Source organism: Sciurus carolinensis, chromosome 4, assembly GCF_902686445.1.
Source record: "Sciurus carolinensis chromosome 4, mSciCar1.2, whole genome shotgun sequence".
Taxonomy (NCBI): Eukaryota; Metazoa; Chordata; class Mammalia; order Rodentia; family Sciuridae; genus Sciurus; species Sciurus carolinensis.
In genome coordinates, this window is record NC_062216.1 from 165,155,292 (window position 1) to 165,182,641 (window position 27,350).

At 58.8% G+C, this 27,350-nt stretch overlaps 1 protein-coding gene across 3 annotated transcripts; it reads left to right on the forward strand.

Annotated features, from left to right (window-relative positions):
* Positions 1-813: 813 nt before the first annotated feature.
* On the forward strand, positions 814-21,608 carry Mcm5 (minichromosome maintenance complex component 5). Of its 3 annotated transcripts, none has more exons than XM_047547880.1 (17): positions 814-940; positions 1,166-1,340; positions 2,652-2,778; positions 2,853-2,981; positions 7,389-7,561; positions 8,847-9,002; positions 10,548-10,714; positions 11,932-12,103; positions 12,870-12,981; positions 14,155-14,298; positions 14,586-14,651; positions 14,773-14,949; positions 15,698-15,810; positions 17,144-17,272; positions 18,052-18,194; positions 19,585-19,712; positions 20,648-21,608. In XM_047547880.1, the coding sequence occupies exons 2-17, from the start codon at positions 1,174-1,176 to the stop codon at positions 20,747-20,749; spliced, it is 2,205 nt and encodes a 734-aa protein (XP_047403836.1). In that variant the 5' UTR covers positions 814-940; positions 1,166-1,173; the 3' UTR covers positions 20,750-21,608. The 3 variants fall into 3 exon arrangements, with proteins under 3 accessions (XP_047403836.1, XP_047403838.1, XP_047403839.1); XM_047547882.1 differs by having other exon boundaries at positions 910-983; XM_047547883.1 differs by lacking the exon at positions 814-940 and adding an exon at positions 986-1,001.
* The last annotated feature ends 5,742 nt before the right edge of the window (positions 21,609-27,350 follow it).

Sequence of the window (27,350 nt, forward strand, 5' to 3'; positions counted from 1 at the left end):
TTTTTGCGGTACTGGGGATGGACCCAGGGACTCGCACTCGCTAGGCAAGGGCGCTATCATGGGCGACGTCCCCAGCTAGGGATTGAACCCAGGGAGGCTTAACCACTGGGCCACGTCCCCAGCCCGTTTTATTTAGAGACTGGGTCTTGCTCAGTTGCTGAGGCTGGCCTCAAACTTGCCATCCTCCTGCCCGGGCCTCCGGCTCTTTCTGCGCACTGTACCAGGGCACCGGCCGGATGCTCTCGGTAACCACGTGTCCCCGCGAGGAGAAGCGCGGTCCCCAGCGGATCGCGCGGGGCGGCTGCTGGAGTTCGCCGGCCCAAGTCGCCCGTGCCGCGTTCCCCACGGCTCTAAATCGACCATAAAGGGCAGAACACCCGCCTCGGGGCCGGGCCTGCGAGGCTGCCGGCGGGTGAGGGAGCCCAGGTCACCATAGACGGCGTCTGGCTGCCCAGGTGCGGTGAACCGCGTTCTTCTCGGGCCCGTCTCCCGTTACAAAACGCGGCAGCTGGACCCTATCATTTCCGAAATCCTGCATTTTTCTCCCAATGGCTTTGGATGGAGTCATTTTCTGGTGAGGCCTTAAGAAGGTTTAAGAAAAGCGCACAGCAGCCCCCAGCCCGCGGCGCGCCCTTCCGCCATCTTCGGGCCGCTCCGCGCCGCCGCCGCCGCTTCCTTCCAGGTCAGAAGTTTCGCGCCAAATTGTTCCTCACACAAAATGGAGCCCGGAAGGAGGCGGGGCCTTACGTCACGCAGGCCATGTCCAATCCGCTCGGCGGCCGGGCCGAGAGGTGGAACTCCCGGGCGCAGAGCGGTCCAATCGCTGGCCGCGGGGCCCTGAAGGACCAATGGGAACGCACCGCCCGCGACGGCCCAACGAGACGTCTCACTTTTCCCGCGAAACTCGGCGGCGGCGCGCGGAGGTCTGGTCTCTCCCGGAGTGAGTAGTGCCGAGGTGGAGGTGAAGCGGGAGGCGCACGGAGGTCGGCGGGCTGCGCAGAGTGCGGGCCGCGGTTCACCCGGGAGCGGGGCCGGGATCCGGGCGGGCCGCGCGGCGCCCCTCCTGACTCAGAACGGGACGGGCGGGTTCCGGGCCGGCGGCCGGGCGTGGCGCGGGAGGGCTCGGCGGCCCCCGGCCCGCTCCAGCGCTCCGTCCCCGCGCCAGGTGCAGCCATGTCCGGCTTCGACGACCCCGGCATTTTCTACAGCGACAGCTTCGGCGGCGACCCCGGGGCCGACGAGGGGCAGACGCGCAAGTCGCAGCTGCAGCGGCGCTTCAAGGAGTTCCTGCGGCAGTACCGGGTGGGCACCGACCGCACGGGCTTCACCTTCAAGTACAGGTGCGCTGGCCCGGCTCGCCGGCCCGGGCGGGGAGCGGGACCCGGGCCGCGGCGCCGGCTTCGCATCCTCGCGCCCCGAGTTGGCGTTGGAAGGAGTCGCCTGCCCGGTGGGCTGCGCCAGCCCAGCCAGCGCAGAGCCGCCTGGCCAGCCCTTCCACGTAACGTGTGATGACGTCCTGGGCGCCCTGTGCGTACAAGGTGGAGAGGGTGTTAGGGGTCTCTTCTGTCGTCGGCCCTTCTTCTGGTGGTCTTCATCCTTATTGCTTGAGCACCTGTTGCATGCCAGGCGCTGTCGCGGGTGCTGGCCACAGTGCTGCCCCTAGTCCGCGGGGCGACCTGCGACATCGTGTGCAGTCCCTGCAGGCCTAGCCTTCACCCCCGAGGCTTTCAGGTGCACAGTACCAGTTTGCATGTACAGGATTGGGCCTGAACAATTATTAGCCAACTCGCTTCCAAGTGGCAGTCTCTCTGGATCTCGGTTTCTTTGTCAGAGAGATGAGCAAAGCTCTTCCTGCCACCACTTGTTGATGCAGCAGCTGGCTTTGCCTGTGTGCCAGGCACTGAGAAACAAACGTGAAAAAACAGATTTCCTGTCCTTGGGAAGCTCACCGGTCAGGCGAGTGAGGCATAGACACCAGCAAATTCCAAGTGATGCTGCCTCAGTGCAGGGAGGTGGGGAAGGTTTCAGAGGAGCAGAAGGTTAAGGTGACTCGCCGGGAAGACAGTTCAAGGGTGTGCGCCATTCTAGTAGGAGCCGCTGTGTGCATCGAGTACGGGGTGTGCTTTCACAGCTAGGGCCACACTGCATGTTTTATTGGCTCCTGGACGTAAGGTAGGAGGGAACGGACCTGTGATACTGTGAGGCTGGGAGCAAGCTGCTTAGGTCAGTGGTCCCCAGATTTATTCTTGGGACAGGTGCTCATGGGATGCTCCGGATAAAGTCTCTATGGTAGTTGGCAAGGCAGACATGAACTCTGCTGTCCCGGAGCCTCCAAGTTTGAGGCATATGCCCTATTGGTGACCAGGAGTGACTTAATGGCACTGAGAAGTCCTGCAATGTAAGAACTGGCTTTCCGTGTGAGTCCGTCAGTGTGCTTGGACGCCCCATGAGCTGCTCCGTGGAGCTTTTCTTTGGAGTATGTGTCTGTTGGCAGTAGGGAGTCTTTGTAGGGCTAAGTGATGGAATGCCATGGAAGGAGACGTGGGTTTGGAGCGAGGGGTGGTGGGGCAGTGGGTCAGGTTCTGGGGGTGCAGGTGTGCCACAGCCAGAGTTGGTTCCCTCTTCTCTGCACCCCTCCCTGCTCACTCCAGAGATGAACTCAAGCGGCATTGCAACCTGGGGGAGTACTGGGTCCAGGTGGAGATGGAGGACCTGGCCGGCTTTGATGAGGACCTGGCCGACTACTTGTACAAGCAGCCAGCCGAGCACCTGCAGCTGGTGAGTGGGACTGTCCCTCAGCCCCCAGGGTTGGCCTACCTTGTCACCAACAGCCTGTGCTCTCCCTCCTCCAGCTGGAGGAAGCTGCCAAGGAGGTGGCAGATGAGGTGACCCGGCCGCGGCCCGCTGGCGAGGAAGTGCTCCAGGACATCCAGGTCATGCTGAAGTCGGACGCCAGCCCGTCTAGCATTCGGAGCCTCAAGGTAGGTCCATGGAGGCTAGTCGGGTGGCCAGGCTGCTGCGTGGTACAGCAGGCTTTTGAGACAAGCGGCTCTGGGCACCAGCTGGTAACCCTGAGCAAGACACCTGTCCTTTCTGGACCTATTGCCCTCTCCGTGAAGTTGACTCATTAGACAGATACTTATTGAGCTTATTCCTATTGAGCTTATCCTGTGTGCAAGACACTCAACTGAGTCCTGGAGAAACGGTGGTGAACTACACAGTGAACCTCTGTCATTAGAGTTTATATCCGGTGGGAGACCAAGAAATCAGTAAAGGTCACGTATTTTTTTTTTTTTTTAATTAAAATATTTCTTATTTTTACAGACACATTTTGATTCATTGTACAGAAATGGGGTACAACTTTTCATTTCTATGGTTGTACACAATGTATATTCACACCATTCATGTAGTCATATATACATATAGGGTAATACTATCTTTCATTCTACTGTTTTTCCATCCCCACCCTCTTCCACCCTTTTTCCTCTACACTATCCGAAGTTCCTTCATTCTTCTCTTTCCCTCATCACCCCCCGCTTGTTATATGTTGTCATGCACTTATCAGAGAAAACATTTGGCCTTCGGTTTTTGGGGCTTGTCCTATTTCACTTAGTATGATATTTTCCAACTTCATCCATTTACCAGCAAATGCCATAATTTTATTCTTTATGGTTGAGTAATATTCTATTGTGTATATATACCACAGTTTCTTTATCCATTCATAAATTGAAGGGCATCTAGGTTGGTTCCACAATCTAGCTATTGTGAATTCAGCTGCTATGAACATTGATGTGAATGTCACATATTCTTAGATGGTTGGAAATGTAAAAGCAGTTAAGAGAGGGACCTGAGAGCACGAAGCCTCTTTAGGAAAGATGGAGAAGCCTTTGAGAAGGTGACCTCTGAGGTAGGTAGGGCAGCATGCAGACAGTGGGGGAAGCATAGGCAGGAGGGGGTTCAGCTGGTGCAGAGCCTGCGAGGGAGGAGGACATGGCATTTAAGCCCAAGGCCATATGACGGCCTGCCACCCGGACTCAAGAGTCACGGGGAAGCTGGAGAGGCTAGCAGAACCCATCTGCTGGCCACTCAGTTATCTGCTTTGCTCAGCAGGTGCACTGGGTGGCTGCTCCCTGCCCGGTGTTGGCAGGAGCTCACTCTCTTAAGCAAACAGGATCTCGTTTTCTCCGAGCTTTCGGTGGGAGAAACAGAAAAGGAACAGTCAGGGATCTCAGGCATGAAGACAAGAAAGGGTGTGACACAGGCATGAAGAAAAGAAAGGGTGCTGGGTGAGCCTCCCGAGGGCGGTGGAGGGTGGCGGAGAAGCCCCCAGGAAGCGTGGTCGGAGATGGCGCATGCTGCCGTGTAGCAGTCTGGCTGCCCCATCCCAGGCTAAGGAGAGTCGGGCACTGCAGGGGCAGTGGCCCTGTTCAGGGAACAGGAGGAAGCAGCTGGTGTGGCCCAGCCCAGCAAGCAGAGGATTGGGGGAGGGAGGCGGAGAGGCCGATTGCAGGGGCCTTTGTGGCCACAGGAAGGGGCCTGGGTTTTGTTTGGAGCATGGTAGGAAGCCATGGAGTTGTCACCATCACCTCGTGTCACCTCCATCTTGCTCTGCATCTGAGAAGGCCATGCTCTGTTTACTAGAAACCCACAGTCCTGGCAGCTTTGTCGGGTCGCTATCCAACCTGTGTTTAGCAGGACAGCAGGTCTGTTCCCAAAATGGCTGTGGGCTCTCCAGTCTCTGAATTGTGTCCACTTTGATGAGGGATTCTGAGCCTGTGGAGCCAACCGGCTTGTGCCTGTCTGGGGGCCTCGTTTGGCAGGGCAGCGTTGGGTCAGAGGCAGGCTTCTGCAGGTTCTTGTGCTAGTGATCACAAGTGCCTGTAGTGCGGTCTGGGGCATGACCTCAAGCCCTCCCATCCTGCAGAGTCCAGTGCCTATGCCTCTGTGGGTTGTTCCAGGGTTCCAGTGTCCCGGGTCTGGGCAGACCCTTGTGGCCCTGGCTCCGTTTATTCCAGAGAGGTGGCCAGCCTCCTGTGTTTCTCCTCCTCTCTCAGGCTTCAGAGGGGGCTCCAGCATGGGTCTGTGGCCCCTCTGTTCCAGAAGACCTACTGGGTATAGGAAGAAAAGATGATTTTTCTGTGGTGTGTGCTAGGGATTGAACCCAGGGGCACTTAACCACTGAGCCACACCCCCAGCCCTCTTTTATATTTTATTTAGAGATAGACTCTTGCTGAATTGTTTAGGGCCTCACTAAGTTTCTGAGGCTGGCTTTGAACTCGGAATCCCCCTGTCTCAGTCTCCTGAGATGCTGGGATTACAGGTATGTGCCACTGTGCCCGACTGTTTTTCACTTTTATTATGAAAAATTGCACCCCTGTACAAAAGTATAGAGTAATGTAATGTGCCTCATATACCTTTACCAGCTTTAATGATTGTAACATTTTGCCCTTTTTTGCTCCTTTCTCCAATTAATTTTTTTGCTAAAGAATTTTAAGGTAAATACAGACTGGACACTTAATCTCTAAACACTTTAAAATGGATTTATTTTTTATTTTTTGAGGTACTGGGGATTGAACTTGGGGGCACTCTACCTCTGAGCCACGTCCCCAGCCCTGTCTTGTATTTTATTTTGAGACAGGGTCACACTGAGCTTCTTAGAGCCTTGCTGTTGTTGAGGCTGACTTTGAACTTGTGATCCTCCTGCCTTAGCCTCCTGAGCTGCTAGGATCACAGGTGTGCACCACAGTGCCCTGTAGTATGCGTTTTTAGTTTTTTTTTTTTTTTTCCTTTTTTTTTTTTTTTTTTGGCGGTGCTGGGGATTTGAACCCAGGACCGTAGTCCATGCGAGTCAAGCACTCTACCAACTGAGCTATATCCCCAACCCTAGTATGCGTTTTTAAAAGACGACTTCTCACATAGTCTCAGCACCATCAGTGCCCAAACAAAATTAACAAAGATCCCTTGGTGTCAATTATCATCTAGATTCAGATTTATCTAATTACCCCATATGCTCCTTACAGCTCATGTGTTTCACGAGGACCAGACATTATGTTAGGTTGCTGTATTGAAGTCTTTAGTGCAGAACAGCCTCCCTTATGTTTCTGGCTGCGAATCTTCAGTTGTGTCCTTGGAGGGGCAGGGCTTACTGTCCTGTAGAACGTGCTGCCTTGTGGGTTGATCTGAAGGCTTCCTTGGGTTGGTGGCATGCCCCTTGCCATCCTGTGGTTTTTGGAACCTGGGAATTGGGTCCAAAGGTCTGGTTGCATTTGGTTTCACATGCTGGGCAAGAATATCCTTGGTGATGCTGGTGCTTCGTGTTACATCCCAGCACAGAGGAGGGGGTGGCACGGGTGCCCTGCTCAGGTCCCGGGTTAGGGTGGCAGCAGCCTCCTCTCCCCATGGAACGGTGAAGTGCAGAGCCTGGATTCAGCCTCTTCCAGCCTCGCTCCTTCTGCAGTCCCTGGTCTGTCTGTTCGAGGGCTCCAACCAAGCCTTTGTGCCCGTGCCTGTTCTTATTCAGCCCAGGGCGGCCCTGTGGGGAGGTGGTGGAGCAAGATTGTCCTAGTCCTGCAGATTCGTGTCCAGGAGCTTGGTGAGGTGGGGGCTGGCATAGGAAGCAACAGGCTGCCCGGGTTTGCCTTAGTTTTTTATGTGGACAAACCAGACATTAGAATGTAGAGGTTAGGCTAATGAATCCCTGTACTTGTCACCTAGCTTAACAGCAGCTGTGGCCAATCTTGCCTAATCTGTGGCCCTGGGCTGCTTTTGAAATAATTCCCATACATCATGTCAGTTCATCTGAAATTTCTTTAGTATGTATCTTGGAAAGGTAAGAAAGCAGTTTTAAAGCATAACTGCAACATCCCTCTTAAAAATTCACATTGTCGCCTTAGTGTCCAGCATGGGGGTGGTCATCAAGATGGCTCTAGTCCTGTGGCAGAACGTTTGCCTGGCATGCACAAGGCCCTGGGTTTGAACCTGGGCGCCAGAGGGGGAGGGAAGAGGATGGGAAAACCCAGTCTGAGAGGGAAGGTCCTATGTGGCTTTCCCAGCTTGCCCTGGATCGTGGGCCCTTGCCTCCAGGTCGGTGCTCTGGTCTGCACTGGTCCAGGTCTCCTGGCTCCCGCCACTCTGAAGTGAAACGCCTTTCCCGTGTTGCCCCCTCCCCTTCCCTGTTGTGCGGGGAAGTCCTTAAAGGCAGACGCTGCACCTGAGTCTCCTGGCACCCTTGATACCAGATGGCTTGGCATTGGGGGTGCTCTAGAAATCTCTGAGCTGAGAAGAGCTGTGACCTTCCTGTGGCTCAGGGCCGCCTCCTCCAGACCCTGCCGGGTCGTTCCCTGGTGTCCTCTGGCTCCCTAACAAGCCTCCTGATGGCTCCCTTACAGTCAGACATGATGTCACACCTGGTGAAGATCCCTGGCATCGTCATTGCGGCCTCCGCGGTCCGTGCCAAGGCCACCCGCATCTCCATCCAGTGCCGCAGCTGCCGCAACACCCTCACCAACATTGCCATGCGCCCCGGCCTGGAGGGCTACGCCCTGCCCAGGAAGTGCAACACGTGAGTGTGGCCAAGAGGGACTTTCCACGGCAAAGCAGTGGAAATCGGGTTGAGGAGGACACTTCCTGCCTTGTCCTGTTAGAGACCTGCTGGGCAGGGCTGGGGCAAGGCTGGGGCAGGGCTGTGCTGATACCCTGCGGCCTGGTCTCCTTCCGCCACAGAGTCCTGCTCCTGCCAGGGTGCCCAGACAACCTAGTGGGGAGCCCCGGTCAGGAAGGAAACAGTCCCGCGCACAGAGTCTGTGGAGTCCTCTGGGGCAGACTGGCTCGCAGCCCAGCTGCCATCTGTCAGCCACGTGGCCAGCCTGAGCCACGCTCCTTCACCTAACGGTGTCCGTGACCGCAGAGGCAGAGGTGCACCCTCTGCTCGCCGAGCCTCGAGCTTCACCCGGCCCTGTGGACGTGCTGGCACCGTCCAGAGGACCCCACCTCACACCAGCCGCTCCTCGGCTTCCCAGCACCTGTGGCGTGTCCGCCTCAGTCCCTGGTGTGGGTCTCACCTGGAGTCACCTAGTGCCTCCTCCCTGAGCCGGGTCCTCCCTCAGCCCCTCAGCCTGCTCCAGCCACAGCCAGGCAGCCCCTCACTGTGGGGCTCAGCGCGCCCTGGTCTGCTCTGCCTCAGCTGAGGGCCTCTGGACTTGCTGTCCCCTTCCCTCGGGCTGCTCGGGCTGCACACGTCCCCCACCTCCACCCTGGTCTGGTGCACACTTCTGGTCACGCTCATCGGCTTATTTCTACCTGGGAGCAGTGCCTGTCGTCACATCACGTAGCTGATCCCCTTGTTTTGGGTAGGACTTAGCTCCACGAGAGCGGGCACTTTGGTTCACCGGTGTCCTCTGTCCTTGAGGGAGTGTGGCTTTCATTAAGTGCTTTGCTGTGACATCACACACATCGCACACATCGTGTTTGTTGGCTGAAGACTTTGCATAGGTTTCATGGAGACCCGGACCCCTGGGATGCCTGCAGGTTCTAGACTCCCTGGAAAAGGTCCTGGGCTGCGAGTGGGGCTCAGTAAGGCACCTGGCGATCCAGGCCCCTTCACCCGTGGGGATGCTAGGCCTGGCGGGGTGACGAGACTTGTCTGCTGCCTCACCACGTCAGAGGAGCCAGGCCCCCGTCGTGTCCGACTCCTGTCTGGTGCTGGTGCAGTTAGAGCTGCCCTCCTGGGGCCCTTCCCAGTGACCTTCAGTTGCTGCTGGCCACGTCGTGTTCCTGACTCCGGGAGCGGATGAGCTGCAGCTGCTGGGTTCTCAGGGTAGCTCTGGTGACCCCCTACTGCCCAACAGGGACCAGGCCGGGCGTCCCAAGTGCCCCCTCGACCCGTACTTCATCATGCCCGACAAGTGCAAGTGCGTGGACTTCCAGACCCTGAAGCTGCAGGAGCTGCCTGACGCCGTGCCGCACGGCGAGATGCCCAGACACATGCAGCTGTACTGCGACAGGTGAGGTGGCCTGACCGTGAGCGCAGGACCAGGCCTCCAGCCTCCGTCTCGGCTGGGAAGCGTCTCCCCAGCCCTCAGGACTGCAGGCCCAGGGCTGAGTTAAGCGGCAGCCTCACCCACCCCACCCAGGCGTTTTGTTGAGTCTGGTTGTGGTGCCATGCCTGTAATCCCTGCCACTCCGGAGGCTGAGGCAGGAGGCTTGCAAGTTCAAGGCCACCCTGGGCAATTAGTGAGACTGTTTCAGAAACTAAATAGGGCTAGAGATGTAGCTCAGTGGTGCCTCTGGGTTTAGTCCCAAGTACCAAAAAAAAAAAAAAAAAAAAAAAGAAGAAGTCGAGTTTAGAGTTTTGATGAATAATTGGGAAGGGAGAGAGGATGCTGGACCTGGGCTCAGAGACTCTGGCCTGGAGTTCTTACTGGGCTTGCACCCCTGAGTTGAGTTCACCTGTCCATATGTAAGTTTACCTGAGGAGCATTCTGTAGCTTTCATTAGCTCCATCGGTGGCCGTAGTCTGTGTGGGACAGTTAAGCTTGAAGGAGTTACGTGAGTTAGCCAGACCTCGGTTTCCTTGTGGGTAAAATGGATAAGCACAGTTCTAATCCATCACAGGGCTGCTTGAAATACAAATCAAGAGCTTAGTAAAACTCCTTAACACATTATATGCTGAATATAAGATTCTTCTGTCAGAGGTGCATGCTCATAAAGCTTAAGAAGTAGGGTGTGGGGCTGGGGCCCAGTGGTAGTGCACTCGCCTGGCACGCGTGAGGCCCTGGGTTCAATCCTCTGCACCACATGAAAATAGGTATTGTGTCCGCCTACAACTAAAAGATACATATTTTAAAAAAAAGAGGGAGTGGAATGAGAGTAGCAGGGATAATGGATGAAGACGGTGGCCAAGGTGTAACTTGGTGGGTGGAACACCCTACTTGAGCCACCAGGGTCGAGCAGGTTAGAGATACTGTACCATCCCCAGGCTTAGAGAGTGGCAGTGACTTACTTGAGGTCTCACAGCTATTCTGGGTCCCCTCTGTGCCACCCCAGCTCTGGGGGGAACTTGGAGACTTCCCCTGTTGCAGCATTTTATTTTTAAGAGGAAATGAAAACCCAGAGGCCAGTTGACTTGGCTGAGCTTCCTGAGCGAGGCAGAGGCGGGCGTGGGAGCGCCTCAAGGCGGTGTGGGGGGGAGGGCGTCTCCCCTGAGGTGGTGAGAGAGACCCTTCAAGAACCTGCAGCAGATAAGTCACGGGGCCTTCTGAAGGGCAGGGGCAGGACCCTGAGCCACTGCCTCAGGCAGCCTACAAATGAGCTCTTGAATTCAGAGAGCGAGCTGTCACCCCGTCAAGGCCTTGCTGTGAACCAGCGAGCCCTGCAGGCGGGGTGGGGCTGCTGAGGGGGAGGGACCCTTCCTCTGGGCCCAGGTGGGGGAGCTGCGAAGGAGAAGTGCTGAGGTGACCGAGCGGTGCCGCTTGAGGGTGTAATAAGGTACTCACAGTCCCCACCAGGATCTCACCTCCTTCTCTCTCCTTCCCCTGCCCTCATCTCAGGTACCTGTGTGACAAGGTTGTCCCTGGAAACAGGGTCACCATCATGGGCATCTACTCCATCAAGAAGTATGGCCTGAGCTCCAGCAGGGGCCGTGACAGGGTGGGCGTGGGCATCCGGAGCGCCTACATTCGTGTCCTGGGCATCCAGGTGGACACGGACGGCTCTGGTGAGTTGCTTTGGGGTCCTGGTGTGGCCCTGCTGGAAAGCTGGGCTTGCGCACTGTCCTCAGCAGGCAGCGCGGGACCCTGGGGCAGCCCGGACACCCCGCGTTGCTCCTTCCTTCAGGTGTTCTAGAGTGATCTAGCATCTCTTGGCCTGAAACTTCCACCTTTGGTCCCCGCTGTTGCCCCCTGGCGGAGGATGCTTGCCTACATGCAGGGGTGAAGTGGGACTGGGTGGGGATTCCCGAGGGCAGTCCGCATCCCCACAGCAGCCGGCGTAGGAGGAGCACGCAGGCCTCGGAGGCAGGAGTGAGGAGTAATGCCGCAGGGAAGCGGGAGTGTCAGGTGCAGGGTGTGCAGTTCCCACGGGCTGCTGAGTGACCCTGGGGTGTCTGAGCTGGACTTCGAAGGGTGGAGGTGTGGAGGTCTTCCGGGTGGGAGGGGATGGTGTGAGCTGGTGAGGACCCTGGCTTGGCCCGGGGCTGCGTGCGTGGAGGTCAGTGGGAGTCGATGGGGGCGGCTGAGCGGGGTAGTGGCGTGGAGAGGGTTTGTTAGGGCTTGCCCTGCCCTCTGCTGCAGCGAGTGCCTTAGAGGGGCGTATTTCCCAGGCTGTCCTGGCCGCTCTCTTTACTGCCTGGGTAGTTACAGGTTGAGTCGTCTGTCTGCTGTCAGTTTGTGCATGTCCACCCCTAGCTGGCTCCCCGTGCAGCTGTGCAGCCGGAGTGTCCCCTTAGACTCCAAGAGGCTCTCAGACTTCCTGTGACTGCAGCTGAGCTCCTTTTTCCCCCGCCCCCAAACTGGCTCCCTTTCAGTCTTTCCCTCCTCTCCTTTCCAGACCGCCGCAGTGCCCCTCTCTCCTCCCTACATCTCTCTGTCACCTTTAAATTCGACAGGCTCGTCTCTCCCCAGCGTGGTCTGAGCCTCCGCCCTCCCCTGGACTATTGGTCCTCGCCCCACCTCTTCCATTCACAGTAGCCAGAGCGAGCGGTGCTGTCTGAAGATGCAGTGTTGTTCCCTGGCTGCAGTGGGAGGGATACTTTCCAGTGGTCCCCAGAGGCCTGTCCTCAGACCCACTGCTCCCCAGAACATACTGGGCCCGCTTCAGGGCTTGGTCTGTGGGGCAGCGGTCACGTAGGCTGCAGCTGTGCTCTCGGGGTGCCTGAGCTGGGCCCGGGCTGAGCTGCAGCAGGTCCCCTCACACTGCACCTGCCCTGCCACCTAGGACGCAGCTTTGCCGGGGCCGTGAGCCCACAGGAGGAGGAAGAGTTCCGTCGCCTGGCCACCCTCCCCAACGTCTATGAGGTCATCTCCAAGAGCATCGCCCCCTCTATCTTTGGGGGCACAGATATGAAGAAGGCCATTGCCTGCCTGCTCTTTGGGGGTTCCCGCAAGAGGTGAGGGACCTGGGGAGCAGGACTGGTGATGTGGCCTGCAGGACAGTGTCAGGTGGTCGGGACCCGGTGCTCTTTCCGTGTTTCCCAGGCTTGCTGTCAGGTGCTCGTCAGGCGCCGGTCTCAGGCTCCTCTGGCCCTGGCAGAGGTGGGTTGGGGACAGCTGGCAGGAGCATTGAGAGCCTAGGAGTCTACTTGGGTGGGGGGCACCACCGGCCTGCACCCAGGTTTCTGCATGAAAGAAGCAGGTGAAAGTCCTGGCACGGGACACCACGTGTCCTTTAGAAACTCTAAACTAGCAGGGGTTCAGACAGCAGCCGGGATGACGTGCTGACAGCCACCACTTCCTGCAGTCCCCCTGTGCTCCAGGCTGCCTCCTAAGTGTCCGAAACCCAGTTAGTCCTTGCAGTCACCCTGTGAGGATGCTGTTCTAGCCCGTTTTCGCAGATGAGCAGATTGAGGCAGAGAGAGCAAAGTGACCCTCTGGTGTCCTCTCCGCTGTAGCCTGCACGGCCCGCCCTCAGTTTCTTTCCAGCCAGGAGGAACATGCTGGTGTGCCCCTGCATAGCCGTTAGCGCCCTTTCCTTTACCTCCTCCCCTGGAGGTCTGTTCTGTCCCCCACAGTTAGAGCAGGCCTGCCGTGGTCACACTGCAGAGCTGAGTGTGAACCAGTTCTCAGGCCAGAGCGTCTGCCCTCCCACCTGCTCTGTGGCCCACGAGAGGCTGGGGGCGCGGCCAGCCCTCCAGTGACTTCTCACCTTGTCCCCAGGCTCCCGGATGGACTCACACGCCGGGGAGACATCAACCTGCTGATGCTGGGAGACCCTGGGACGGCCAAGTCCCAGCTGCTGAAGTTTGTGGAGAAGTGCTCTCCCATTGGGGTGAGTGGCTGGACACCTCTTCCCAACCTGGCATCTCAGCAAGGAAGGTGCTGCGAGCAGGGCTCTGGCCCAGGAATACCCAGGGTGGTCTGGCTACTCAGAGCCTCGGCTTCATTCCTCTCGGCTGAGGGGGAGAAGGAAGGAACCCACAGGCACGTGCAGATTTGGGGTGGGGGTGAGAGCGCTGGACTGAGGGCTGGGTCTCAGCCAGGGCAGTAGTGGATGGCGGACTTGGAGCAAGTCACCTTCTCTCCCTGAGCGTCAGTTTATCCGCTTGCTAAATAATGACGTGAAGATCAAGGGCCAGGTGACCTTGACTCACTGACTCCAGCTTGCAGTAGGAACCATCACCCCCTGTTGTGCCTGAGGAAACATGAAGTGTCTCCCCGGGCGCCCCTGCTGGTGAGCACTAGGACAGGGCTGGCACCAGCCGTCTGAGCCTCTGGTGGCTCTGGAGGGTCCGAGTGGTGGCTGCAGGCAGTGGGCAGGAGAGGAAGCGCGTGCACGCTCACACCGCCCTGGCCAGCTCCACGTGGGAGGAGCTCACGTCACCTGGGGCGTGAGCCGTGGTCCTGTTCTGTCTTCTGGTAGCCACATTGAGAACAATAGAAACAGGTGAAGTTGGTTTTTGTAGTACGGTCCGCATAGCGTGATTTAGACAGTCACGGTGGCGGTGGTGACTCGTGCCAGGAGAGGAGCCCGGCTTTGCATGCGGACAAGCGCCTCCCGCTGGGCCGCGTCCCAGCCCTGAAGCTGTTAGTGCTGCAGTCCGTGTGTGTCCAGCACTTTAAGGGCCTCAGCACAGTCTCGCCACGTTCCGAGGGCTCGCCAGCATGTGACCCGCGGGGCTCTGCAGATGACAAGGGACTCTGGGCGGGGGCGGCCCTGGGGCACCCAGCAGTCTGCACTCGGCCCTGAGGCCCCTGGCAGTGGTCCCCTCTCTGGGCCTCTCCTCACAGGCGTGGTGGGGCCCTGCGGAGCCCTGTTTGCTCTGGGGAGGGTCCAGGCCGCCTCTGCTGCCGGAGGAGCTCCCAGCAGACCTTGTGCTGAGTGTGCTCCACCGTTGGCTTTGACGGGAGGCCTGGGCACGCCAGGCCCCCCTGGGCGCCTGGACCTGCTGGAATCAGTGTGGGCGGGGCGGGGCTGGGCCTCACCACCGCCTGCCTCCCCCAGGTGTACACGTCTGGGAAGGGCAGCAGCGCCGCGGGGCTGACCGCCTCCGTGATGAGAGACCCCTCATCCCGGAACTTCATCATGGAGGGCGGAGCCATGGTCCTGGCCGATGGTGGGGTTGTCTGCATCGATGAGTTTGACAAGGCGAGTCGGAGGCGGGTGGTTGGAAGGTGGGACCCGGGCCGGGTGACCTCTGACTTGGGAACTTGAGCTCCTTCTGGGGTAAGTTGGGAGAGCTGTGAACCTCAGCCTCAGTTTCCACTTCTGGAGATGAGGGAGAGTAAAACCAAGCCCATGTGCTTGTCACCGTGATGGGAGGTGACCTGGTTCCTGCCGCTGGTACGGCCCACACTCAGAATGGAGCTCCTGCCTGTTTCCTTCTGTTACGCCTCCACCTGGGTGAGTGTGGTGGACGCGTCTCTCCCCCTCAGATGCGGGAAGATGACCGTGTGGCAATCCACGAAGCCATGGAGCAGCAGACCATCTCTATCGCCAAGGTGAGCGCCCTGGATCCCGCTTGCCCGGGCTTGTGTCGGCCGCTGCGGGCCTAGAGCTGTGTGCCTGGCCATGTGCGGGGACAGACCTGTGTCGCCTCCTCCCTGCGGCTCTTCCCTATAGGCTGGGATCACTACCACCCTGAACTCACGGTGCTCCGTCCTGGCTGCTGCCAACTCAGTGTTTGGCCGCTGGGATGAAACGAAGGGGGAGGACAACATCGACTTCATGCCCACCATCTTGTCCCGCTTCGACATGATCTTCATCGTCAAGGACGAGCACAATGAGGAGAGGGACATGGTATGGCCAGGGCCCGTGGCCGCGGGGCTCCAGTCATGGGGAAGCAGAGAGCAAGGTGCTTGGCCAGGGAAGCCCCACAGTCACTTAGGCAGTTAAGGGAGAAGACAAGGTGGAAATGGTGGTAGACCGGAGCCGTGGAGAGGGGCCTGGAGCCCCGTGGCCGGCCTGGCCTCTGCCAGGAGGAGGTGCTGTGTGATTCAGGCTGTGTTGCTCTCTCTGGGTGTCACTGCCTTACTGTGGAACAGAGGAGCTGGCGCTGCGTTATGAGTAAGAGAACCCCTGTTCTGATGAGTACGCTTCTGAGAGGGTCTTAGTGGCTCATGGAGTTGACACGTCCAGAGCTGGATCCACTCTGCTCGCCCAGGCAGCTACTCTCCTTGTGGACCACGTAAGATTTTGTCCTTCAGCTGGTAGCTTAACTGCCCCTAGGTTAAGAGGAGGCTTCTTCTCCAGGGATTTCAGCAAAAGTCCCAGGGTGAACTGTTGGTTTGGATGGGTCCAGTGTCCATCCTTAAAATAGACACAGTCCCAGTGTTGGGACAGGCTGAACTCCACCTGAGCCACAGGATCTGGGCAGATGCGCAGAGGATGAGCTGGGCCCGTCCTGTGGGATGAGCACACCCGAGATCTGAGCAGCCTTCTGGTGTCCTGATGCCAGGGCCCCCTCAGCTCTTCTCGCCTGCTTGACCTCAGGGGACCCAGGCTCAGGAAGGCCTGTGGGCTGACCCAGTGACCCCTCTGCTCCCAGATGCTGGCCAAACACGTGATCACTCTGCATGTTAGCGCACTGACACAGACACAGGCTGTGGAGGGCGAGATCGACCTGACCAAGCTGAAGAAGTTCATCGCCTACTGCCGAGCGTGAGTCAGGACCCAGGCCCAGGGGACAGCGGGGGCCCAGTGGCCTTGGTCCTGCCTCTCGCTCAGGACGCCTTGGACAAGGCTGTGGAGTTAGCCCTGTGGGGTCTGCTCTGCTCCCTGAGGAGTGGGTTTGAGACGGCCTTTGGACTCCTTGAGTCAGCCATGCAGGGAGGTCATTGTGGACGTGGCTCTGCATGACCCCCATCCCTCTTGACCTTGGGCAAGTTGCTCGACCTTTCTGACCCTCGGTTTCCCCGGGTTGGTTTGTTTCTTAGTCATGCCGTAGGCCAGCACCAAGCAAATCCTCGCAAACTGCGGTCACAGCGTGCTCACGTCCTCACAGGTTTTCAGTAGCAGTGGTCACACGGTGTTTCTTTTGGGCAGGGCATTATTCCAAGTGTTGTCGCCCTAAACCTGAGCAGTTAGGTGACGAAGCGTACTAGGTTTCATTTTACCAGTGGGGAGACTGAGGCAGAGAAGGTTAAGTAACTTGTCCAAGGTCTCATGTGGGAGGAGGTGGACCCAGGATGCGAACCCAGGTCCCTACTTAGAGCCACATTCTTGACATGCAGCACCTTGGTTGTCTTCCGCTCATTCTTGAAGCCGGGGTTGCACCCAGGCCTCGGGCACGGGAAGCCAGCCCCTGCCGCTGAGGTGCCGCCCAGCCCTCGGCTGTCTTTAAGAGGCCGGACCTGGGGGAGCGCTCTTTGCCCTCCGCCATGGCCGACTCCCGCAGGGTGGGGCTCTGAGTGTCGCACCGAGGTCCACGTTTGTGAGTCGGGCGCCCTGGATTCTAGGCTCCTCTCCACCAGTCCCTGGGAATCGTGGGGCGCTCCCGCTCTCCCTCTGGCCCTCATTCTCCTCGGCTTTAGGGTTCCCCTAGGTCGGGTTGTCAGTTGGCCTGGGGTGGAGGGACGGGAGGGGGTGGGCTCTGACCAGTGCCCCTGGCCCGCCTCCTGGTCCATCCCAGGAGCTCCTGGCCTCACTGCCCAGCCTCTTGCTGGGGTGGAGGGGCTAGAGGCTGCGTGATGGCGGCCACGTGAGGCCTCCGTGTTGCCACAGTGCTGTCCTTAGTCACGTGGTGGGGCGGTGCCCAGCTGGTGGCCGCTCCGTGAAGTCCTGTAGTAGGGGTGATTGTCACCTCTGGAGACATGCTCAGACCGTCTCCCCATCTCTGACAAAGGCACCCGTTTTCGTCCCCATGTTGATTCTGGTGCCTGCCCACAGGCAGCCCAGGCTTCACTTCAGGCCCTTTCACGCCAGCAGGGGACACGGTGGGCACCCCCGGGTTCCTTCCTGGCCTCAAAGCTGGCTGCTCCCTATTGTCCTGCAGGAAGTGTGGCCCTCGGCTGTCAGCAGAGGCTGCAGAGAAGCTCAAGAACCGCTACATCATCATGCGGAGTGGGGCCCGCCAGCACGAGAGGGACAGTGACCGCCGCTCCAGCATCCCCATCACTGTGCGGTGAGCGAGCAGGGGGTCCTCACCGCAGGTGTGGGCAGCCAGGGTAGTGGTCACCCTGCCCAGGCCCGGGAGGGTCCCTTCAGGAGTTGCACTGTGGCCTCCCAGTGACCTGCCCTTCTCAGTTTGTTCAAGTCTGGGGAAGCTGGGACCCCCCTTTTTAATTTGTTCTGGCCTCCCGCTGGGGGGCAGCCTGAAGGACCCCGACTAGAAGTCAAGGTGTTGGCCCCAGCTTCTGGCCCGCTGTGTGACTGCAGGAAATTGCTTTCCTTCTCTGGGCCTATTTTCTTAGCCTTCACCTCTGCTTGCTGTGAGTTCATAGAGAGAGTGTAGTGGCCGAGAGTCGGGGTCTGGGTTGACTCCTCCCTCTGCCCCGATTGATTAAAAGTGTACTTGGCTCTGTGCAGTGGAAACCTCAGGCCGCTTAAGTGAACTGGAAACTTGTTTCTAGTTTGAAGTGTCTGGAGGTGATGGTCATTGGCAGCTGGGCTTGTCGGGCCCACTCTTGCCTCAGAGAGCTGCTGCTCTGTGTTGCGGGATAGGGGACAGAAAGGCACGCCCTGGGGGTTCTTCTGACGTACCCCATACTGCTTGGCTCTGCAGCTTGCTGGCCACGATGGTCACACACACTCGGATGTGAAAGAGGCCGGGAAGTGTCCTTTTGCGGGGTGGCACGTCCTGGACTAAGACTCAGGGTTCCATTACTAGGATGGACCGTGGGCATGGCCGTCGCTCACAGTACTAGCGGCCTTGGGTGAGTTCTGCCTGCCTTTGCCCCACAGGCAGCTGGAGGCCGTGGTGCGCATCGCAGAGGCCCTCAGCAAGATGAAGCTGCAGCCCTTCGCCACCGAGGCAGACGTGGAGGAGGCCCTCAGGCTCTTCCAGGTGTCCACGCTGGACGCTGCCTTGTCGGGCACCCTGGCAGGTAAGCAGGTGCTGTGGCCACTGTCCTGGGCCATGTGGTGGGCCTGTGCTGGAGGCCTGCAGGTGCTGCTTCTGAGTGTCTCCCGCCCACTCTGCCCCAGGCCATTCCTCTAGAATGGGAGGAAGCAGCTTCTCCCCCGACCCTTGAACTTCACCCTCCTGGCCTAGTTCATGGTTACTTTAACCTGCAACAGGTAACACCTGTAATCTCAGCAACTCGAGAGCTTGAGGCAGGAGTGTCATGAGTTCAAGGCCAGTCTCAGCAGCTTGGTGAGACCCCGTCTCAAAAAATAAGGGCTGGGATGTGGCTGTGGTAGAGCACCCCTGGGTTCAGCCCCCAATACAGGGGAGAGTAATCTTGGCATTGCTTAGAGCTGCGGTCAGCCCTCCGAGTGCTGAGCTCAGAACTGTTTTCAGTGCCTCCCGAGCTGTTGTCTGATGGCCACACCCCGGAAGCTGTCAGTCTTCCTGTTAGTGATGATGAGAAACCAACCCTCGGAGAGCCCAAGGTCAGGGGTCTTGGTGGGAGTGCAGGCCCGTCAGAGGTCAGAGGTGGGCCATTCCTCACCCAGTAGGCAGCCTGTGCTCGCCAGGCCCTGTCCAGGGGCGGGGCACTTAAGCAAACTGACCATGAGGTCACTGCCCTGTGGGCCCCCATTTCTTCCCCAGGGGAAGTAAACAGACAAGTGCAAATTCAGATAGTGCAAGGTGGTGAGGAAGCGGCCAGGGTGCTGCTTTCTATCAGGTGGTCAGGGCCTCTCCGGTGACCTGTGAAGGGAGGAACGGGCTTCCTGAGAGCCCAGGTGGAGGGAACGGTATCAGCAGGGGACCACCCACCGCAGGAGCTGGAAACTGTGGGCCGCCTCCTTGCTGAGGGCCACTTCAGGCACCCTCCAGGTGTGGTCTAGGGTGGCCTGCCTTCCCCCTGGGTCACTGATGGGCCCCCTTCAGCAGTCTTGGGTCTAATTCAGGAGATGGTCCTGTGGCCCCTCCAGCCGGGTGGAATCCGTGTGTTCCATCTTGCATGACTGACTTGTCAGGGACTGACGTGTCTTCCCTCAGAGCCCTGCAGTGGCTGTTCCTCTGGCCAAAATAAAGACAATCATGCTGTGGCCCCCTAGGGCCCATGGGACCTGGCCCTTGGTTACCATGCTGGCCCTGGACTGCTGAGCGCTGTGTCTGCCGTGCCTGCTGCCTGCAGCGCCCTCCCTGGTGCCTCGGGTTGCCTGGTGTCGGCGGGCTCACTGGCTCTCAGTGCCCTGTTCTCTAGTTCACGCTCTCGACCTGGCTCCGGCCACTTTTCTTGGGTTAGAGGCTTGTCCATTTCTCCAGGCCTCCCAGCTTGGGCCAGGGGTCCCCAGCACCCTGACGCCCACCCATCTCACCTGCAGGGGTGGAGGGCTTCACCAGCCAGGAGGACCAGGAGATGCTGAGCCGCATCGAGAAGCAGCTCAAGCGCCGCTTTGCCATTGGCTCCCAGGTGTCTGAGCACAGCATCATCCAGGACTTCACCAAGCAGGTGGGCCGGCCCCTGGGCCGGGTGGGCACAGGCAGGGTGGCTGGGAGTTTGGCATGGGGTGCAGGAAGCGTCTCCTTGGCCCAGCCCCCACCACCCAGAGCAGCCTCCTGCTCAGTAGAAGGCCTAGGTGGGGGTGGCAGCTGTGGCTCCTCCAAGGGGAGGGGAGCGGCTCCCCAGTTCCCCTGTCCTTCTCATATTCCTCTCCTCTGTTGCCTGACTTCAAAGGGTAGGGCAGGGCAGAGCCAGGAGGGTGAGCCTTCCAGCCCATTGAGAAGTCACTGATCCCATAGAGGCAGTAGGGCCGTATGCACACCTGTGATCCCAGCAACCTGGGAGGCAAGGACAGCAGGATCCAAAGTTCAAGGCCAACCTCAGCAACTTAACAAAAAGTGGGGATATGGGGATGTGGCTCAGTGGTAAAGCACCCCGGAGTTAAATCCCCAAAACAAAAACAGTGGAGAACTGCCATCTTTAAAATCACTGCAGTCCTAGTGTTTGGTCTTTGTTCTCTCCTGCATGTCTTTTTTCATTTTGATCCTGAGAGCACTTTATGTGGTAGGTGGTGTCTAGCTAGCTGAATCTTAGGTTTAGGGATGACAAGACTTGAGTTCTAGAGTCACAGGGACATAAATCCAAGCTCTACCACTTAATTGCTGTGTTACCCCAAGCATGAGAGTTAACCTCTCTGTGCTTCAGTTTCCGCTCCTGTAAAACACGGATAATCCTAGTATCAGCTGCATAGGGTTATTGGGGACGGGATAAGTTACTGCATGTGACAACTTGGAACAGTGCCTGGTACACAGGAGGCGCTCAAAGTCTTAAGTCCTTCCTACTGTTAGGGGGACCAGGGTGAGAAGGGTGTAGCTGTTAGCAGGGTGTATGAGCCCCAGTGGTCCCTGGGCGACACGCCCCTACATCCAGCCTGTGCCCTACAGAAATACCCGGAGCACGCCGTCCACAAGGTGCTGCAGCTCATGCTGCGCAGGGGCGAGGTCCAGCATCGCATGCAGCGCAAGGTGCTGTACCGCCTCAAGTGACCTCCACCTCCCGGCTCTGCACCAGCTGCTCCCTGTGCTGCACCAGCAGGAATCGGCGCCACCCTTGCCTCTGCCACCTCTTTGAACTTCACGTGCCTTCCTCTGCCCCCGAGGACGGAGCCCTGTCTCTGCCTCTGGGTGACTGCCTTTGGCACAGCTTCAGGAAATGTGCTTCTGCTCTCTTGAAAGAATAAAGCGTGGTGTCTGGGTGTCTGGGGACTTGTGCAGCTGGCGGCCTCGCCCTCACGGCAGGGCTGGCTGGCGAGAGCAGGCTTCGACGCGCGCCTCACGTAGGAGCCTGGGCGAGTCGCCTGGCTCTTGTGCTCCAGGTTCTCTGCTCAGGGCCGGGTGAGAGTCCCTGGCCACTGCTGCGGCGAGGGCAGGCGTGCCGCAGCGCAGCAGAGCTCGTGGGCCTGGCGGCCGGCCCTCCCCACGTCCCTGAGTGGCAGGAGCCGTGCCCGGCAGCCGGGCTGCCCTGCTCCGCTCAGCCTTTCTGAGCCTCCGTGTTCCTTGTCTGTGAGCAGGGCGAAGCCGTCCCTGCTTCCCGGGTGTGAGCAGGAAGGGCTGGCCTCTGAGCAAAACTCCAGAGGCACTTGGAGTCTGGGGAGGGAGGTCTCACCAGCCTCGGACAAAGCAGGCGGGAGCAGAGGGCCTGGGTCCCGTTCCGCCTGTCCCCAGGGGAGGCTCTGTGCCCGAGCCCACATCTGAGTGGTTGGAAGCACGAGGGAAAACATGCTGGTATTTCATCCTTATTTTTCCTAACATTGAAGTATTTTGAGTTTGAGTTTCATTTTTTAGAATCTGGAATTCACAAAATTAAGGAGAAATTAGTGTAATAAAATATTTGATATTTAAAATATTTGGAAATGTGGAGTCTCGTGAAACCTGGACTGAGTTCTGTTGGAGCGTTTGCCAGGACGCCATTAGCAGGTGAAGTGTTTGGTGACAACGCATGAGTGACAGGAGGCCCTTGAGCTGCGGAGCTAGAAACAGGGAAACTGGCACGTGGCTGCGGCCACTGGTCATCACAAGTATGCTGTGCGCAGATTTCCAGTGGCTCAGACCCACCCTCCCTGTTCCAGGAAATGGTGAGAAGAGAGGAACTGAATCAGCGCCGGTTCCAAGCCACAGGGAGGGGCAGGACCATCAGGCACAGGGCTGAGGGACCAAGGGCACTGCTGGCTTTGTTGGGGGGATGTGGGGCTCCCAGTAGCAGCTGGACTTGGAGCATGCCCAGCAGCTGGGGGGGTCGTGGGCAGAGCATGAAGAAAGACCAGAGCCAGGAAATACCCCGGCATTGTGGAAGCCCGCTGAGCCCCAAGATGCTGAGGGGAAAGCAGGAAGAGGCGGGCAGCACGGCCAGGAGGCCAGGAGAGGAGTCCTCAGCTGAGTGGTTGTGGAGGCCTGGGAGTCTGCTTGCTGTGGTGGCGCACACCTGATCCCAGCCACTGGAGGCTGAGGCAGGAGGATCGCACATGTAGGCCAGCCTCAGCAACTTTGTGGGACCCTATGAAGAAATTTAAAAGGTGCAGGACGTAGCTCAGTGGTACAGTGCCCTTGGGCTCAACCCCCAGTGCTGGTGAAGAGGACAGGGGAGTGACAGGGTCTCACGTGATATTCGCCACACCTGCCTGTTTGCATCCACCAGGCCAGAAGACTTAGAGCTAAAATCGCAGCGGACCTTATGCCCAGCGTTTCATTGGGAGCAGACCATCCACACAATATTAAAGTGTTAATGAAACCTTAATGAAAATGTAATTTTAGATAAGCTGTTTTTAAGTAGTGACCCAAAACCCATTCTTACCTTTAAGAAAAACTACTGAATTCCAAAAATGCCGGAGGTAAGGCTTGCAAACAGGCTCATGGAAGTTTTCATGGTTTTGGATGCTGGAACAACTACTTCTCATATTTAAAATGTCAGTTTGGTATTTATTTAACAGGGTTTAACTGGAAGCTTCAAGTCTGGATGAGCAAAAGTAGACATTTGTTTTAAAACATTTTGGGACTGGGAGTGCACAGCAGAGCACTTGCCCAGCACGTGTGAGGCCCTGGCTTCCTGTGGTTCTGCCAGACTGCTGGTAGACCCCCACGCTGAGGCAGTGGCAGCAGCTCGGCGTGTGACCCTGGGTCCCACCCCCACCCCCAGGGAAAGCAGTAGGGACCAAGAGCACGGGCCCAGCCAGGTGGCCTGGCTCAATCCCAGCTGTCACCTCTACACCGCAGCCCTACCTGGCTCACTGGAAAAAGGGATAATGTCAGTGCCATGTCACTCCAGGACAGCTAGGCCAGCAGTGGGGGCCTTCTGAGATCAGCAAGCCACCTGGACGGCACTGGGAATGTTCCAGCAAAATGTTGGTACAGAAAGTCACTTAGAAACCACTTGCCTTGCAAGAAGCGTGGTTCTCCTGGTTCCACTTTCCGAGTCTTGAGCTCTGGTCGTGGGAAGCTGGTAACTAGCTCCTTCCCCAGCAGCTCATGGAAGGCTGGGGTGGCCAAGCTCGGAAAGGCCCTGGGTGGAGGCGCGGTGGCAGGGGTCCTGGGCTAGTTTGCTAGGACCACCATCAAGCGCCCCAGATGGGAGCGTGGCTGGAAGTCCTGGATCCAGGTGTTCCAGGGTTGGCGCGCCCCTCTCCCCCGCTGGTGCTGGGCATGAACCCCAGGATCTTGTGCATGCTGGGCAAGAGCTCTGCCGCTGGGCTGCACCCACCCCAGTGCCTTCTGAGGCCTCTGGTGTGCAGACGGCCCTCCCCATGTCCTGTGGCCTCTTACGAACACCGGTCAGGCAGGATCCTATCCATCCTCGACCCATTTTACCCTCATTCCCTCCACACTTAGCTCTTCACTTGACGGCTAGCCATCCTGGAGTCCTGGGGGACAGGGCTTCGCCAGGTGGACGTGGCAGGGGCACAGTTCAGCCTGCAGTGGAGGCCTGGGTGCCGGGGAGGAAAGTGAGGCCCCCTTGCCACAGGAGTTCTGTGGAAGCCAAGGAGGGACAGTGCAGTCCAGGTGCCTCCTGGTGGCCTCCAGCCTTGTCCTCCAGAGATGAAGGGAAGGTGTGGCTCTCAGTGAAGTCAAGTCCCTGTCCTGTAGTGAGAGACCCAGAGGATTTGGGACAACGCTAGAGAGGGTGCCAGGTCATCATGTTCTTGTCGTGAGTGACCAGCTCACCCCTGGAGCCTGCTGCCAGGCACTGCTGAAGCCCTGGAGGCACATCCTGGTCGTGCCCCCCACGGCCCTGAGTTAGTGGGCGTAAGGAGCAGCCCGAGGGGTGAGATACCTGCCCCAGAGGCACCTCCGTGAGTGCTGGCAGTGGCCTCTCAGGAGGACCCCGACCTTTACATCTCCAGCAGATGAGGACAGGCTGCAGGACCAAAGTCCATTTCCTGGCCTCCGTGATGTCGTTACTGGGCCAAGACCCCTGGAGCCTTCGCCAGGGTCTCTTCTCAAGCCTCTGTAGTTGCTAGAGAGGCTTTGCAGAGGACAGCTCCTGGGGTACATCCTGCCCTGGGGCATGGATCGGTGGGGGCCTGACCACCAGGCTGGCCCTGGAGGGAAGTTCCTGGTCAGTGGGGAGTGGGCTGGAGCGCCGGCTTCATTGCTGGGAGGAGAGGGGAGGGAAGGGTGTTCACAGCCAGGCCCTTACTCCCCAGCTCTGGTGGCTGACCGGTCTGGCTGTGTACCTGAGTGGGGGCTTGCACCTGCCCTATTCTTTATCCTTAAAAAACAAACAAACAAACAAACAATGGACACCCCCACACACCCGCACCCTTAGAAACAGGTCTTTCACACACACATTGGCCCCGGTTAAAAACAGGTCCTCTTTCCTGTAACCCACAGGGTGTGAGGAGCACTGTGTCCATGAGAGGGCGCCAGAGCACCAGCCACCAGTCACCAGGCTGCGGCTTCCTGCTCTGCAGGGGGAACCCAGTCTGGCTGGCAGAGCAGCTCACCAGGGCTTCCCAGGGGCCTCCCGGCCTCCTCCCCTGGAATCGGGAACCCCCTGGCTCCATGTTAGAAGCTCTGCTCGGGAGCTCTTCATGCTAGCTTCGTTTGGACCAAGGTTTTCGCCGTGTGCCACACCTTGGGTCGTGCCTGATGCCCTTCTCGTTTAATCAGTACTTGATCCAGGGGAAGTAGGTGTCTTCACCCCCGATTTCAAACCAGGAAACTGAGTCACAGCGAGGTTAAGTCCCAGCAGTGGGTGAGGCTGGGATCCAGGCCCAAGGATGTCTGGCCAGCTGCCTGTGAGAATCACAGGTTTAGACGATCATATGACCTTAGAGGCTCAGCAGCCTGGACTCGGGATTCACACACACGTGGGGGCCCTGGCAGGCCGGCCTCTGCAGCCCAAGGCCGGCTGGACGCGGTGTTCTCGGTTGGTCTGCTCCTCCAGGCGGGCAGGACCCAGCAGGTTGGCATCTCCTCCAGGTCCACCTAGTGGGGTCACCCACACCCAACCCTCTCTAGGGCCAAAACCCACAGTTGTCTCTTGGGCCCATGCAGCACCCATACCCTGCTCTGGCTCTCTGTGTGACACACTGTGACAGCCTTTGAGAACCAGCACTGTTCTGCAGGGGGTTCCTGTCCCCACCCCTGCCTAGTGAGAAGAAGCCTCAGTCGTTGGAGCCACAGGGGTTGCTGGTTCCTCGCTCTGCTCCATCCTGACTGAGGCAGGTCAGGGTGGGGATGAGGACGGCACTTCCGCCTTCTTACTCCCCGAGTGGTTGGAACAGTCAGGAGAGCTGTGCGTGTCGGGGCAGAGGTCACCCCTGCCTCGTCACTCACGCTTGGTGCCCAGAGATGGGTCTGATCTCTCCTGGGTCAGTACCTTCCCGCCGAGGGACCGCAGCCTTTGTCCGTGGGTCCATTCACACCAGAGGCCGTTCTGCGCTGGAGGGCGTGGGCGAGGCTGCCGTGTGCTCCCTGGAAGTGTGTCTGCTACTATTGTTGATGTTTTGGTTCATTTGACTAAATTCACCAAGCAGCCCCGTCTGCTGGACTCCGGGAACAGAACCAACGACGCGTGTTTCTGCCCAGAAAGCCCGTGAGGGCTGGCACAGAGCGCCTGTGAGGGTCCGGGCTCCGGGACTGTCCTCCAGGGTGGAGCTCCGCGGGGCCGCCCTTGCCCCTGCTCTGCGACGAAGTGGGGGCTGCCAGGAGCGGGGGCGGCAGGCGGGAGCAGGGCAGCGGGCCTCCATTACATAAGCCCCCGGCTTGGGAGCCAGGGCACTGTTTTGACAGTTCTGTTCGCAGCCCCCACATGGGAGGCTCCTCGGCAGCAGGCCTGGGGAGGAGAGAGGCCTTCCCGTTTCACTGGGAAGCCTCATCTTGGATGTCGCACCGCTGCCCTGGTCGCACGGGTACGCACTTCTCCTCCACCTTCCTCATGCTTCCTGGGGTGGGTCCCGCGGGGAGCCGGGTGGCAGCGAGTGAGGCTTCACTCAGCAGGGCTGGGCACACGGGGTGCACAGGAGCTGGGGACAGCCCCTCCTGCCGCCTGGACCTCCCTGTCCTCAGAGGCCTGCAGCTGGGCTCTGCAGCAGCACCTCTCCCGTCAGCCTGTGCTGGTCAGCTGCCAAGATGGCCCTGAAGGTCCCTCCCCCTGGGACCACCTTGTGTCACCCATCCTCCCTCCCGAGCATGGCTGGCTTAGGCCAGGTGGTCACTAGAGCACAGTGGGACCAGGTGGGAGTCACACCTGCGACAGGAACTGTGGCCGCAGCCTCATGGTGGTTCTCTCTCTCGCCCAGCTGTGAGCTACCTGGCTCTGGCCTCGTGAGGGACAGAGCAGAGCGCCCAGCACCGTGAGCCCAGGGCCCCTGAGTACTTGCTATGTCAAGCTACTAAGTTCTGGGGACATCTGCTCTGCAGCCACAGGTAACTTCGTAACAACACCCTCCCCCGTGGCCACCACCTCTGGAACCCACCCACCCGCTCCCATTCGCCTTGCGTCCTCCTCCCTGCGGCCCCAGGAGGAGTCGCAATCTCAGTTCCAGTCCTCTGGTTCTGTGGGCTGGAGAGCTGACCTTGGCCGAGGCCCTTCATTCTCTGGGCTCATTTCACTGAGTAGTAACGCAGTCCGCCCAGGTGCACAGGTATGAGGCCTTTCCCACGCACTGCCCCACCTTGACCTTCTAACCACTCAGGTGTGGGGGTCTGGACGCTCCCAGGTCACAGAGGCCCAGACCGAGGCCCCGGAAGACGGTGGGTGGGGCAACAGCAGGGCCCAGGCCGGGCCTGGGGTCCCCAGCTCCAGCTTCAGGGCCGCAGGGAGATTGACAGCATTGCCGGGGCAGCAGCGAGGCAGGGAGCCCGAGCGGGGAGCCCGCCCGCCTGTGCTGCGGAAACTGGACCCCTCGGGACTATGGCTTTCAGACTGCGGCTGGTCTTCTGGCTGTCACCTAAGTCCTGACACCGCGTGCCCTGCACCAGCTGGACGTTGGACCTGAGTGTCATGGGGACAGGAAGGGCACAGAGCGTCGTCCTTCTGGAGTCAGTGGCTGTCATGGCGGCTTCCCAGTTCCACGGCTTCCCGGGAAGGCTGAGCCAGTGTCCTTGGCAGCCTGGTTCTGCAGTGAATCTGGGACAGTTGTTCCTGGAA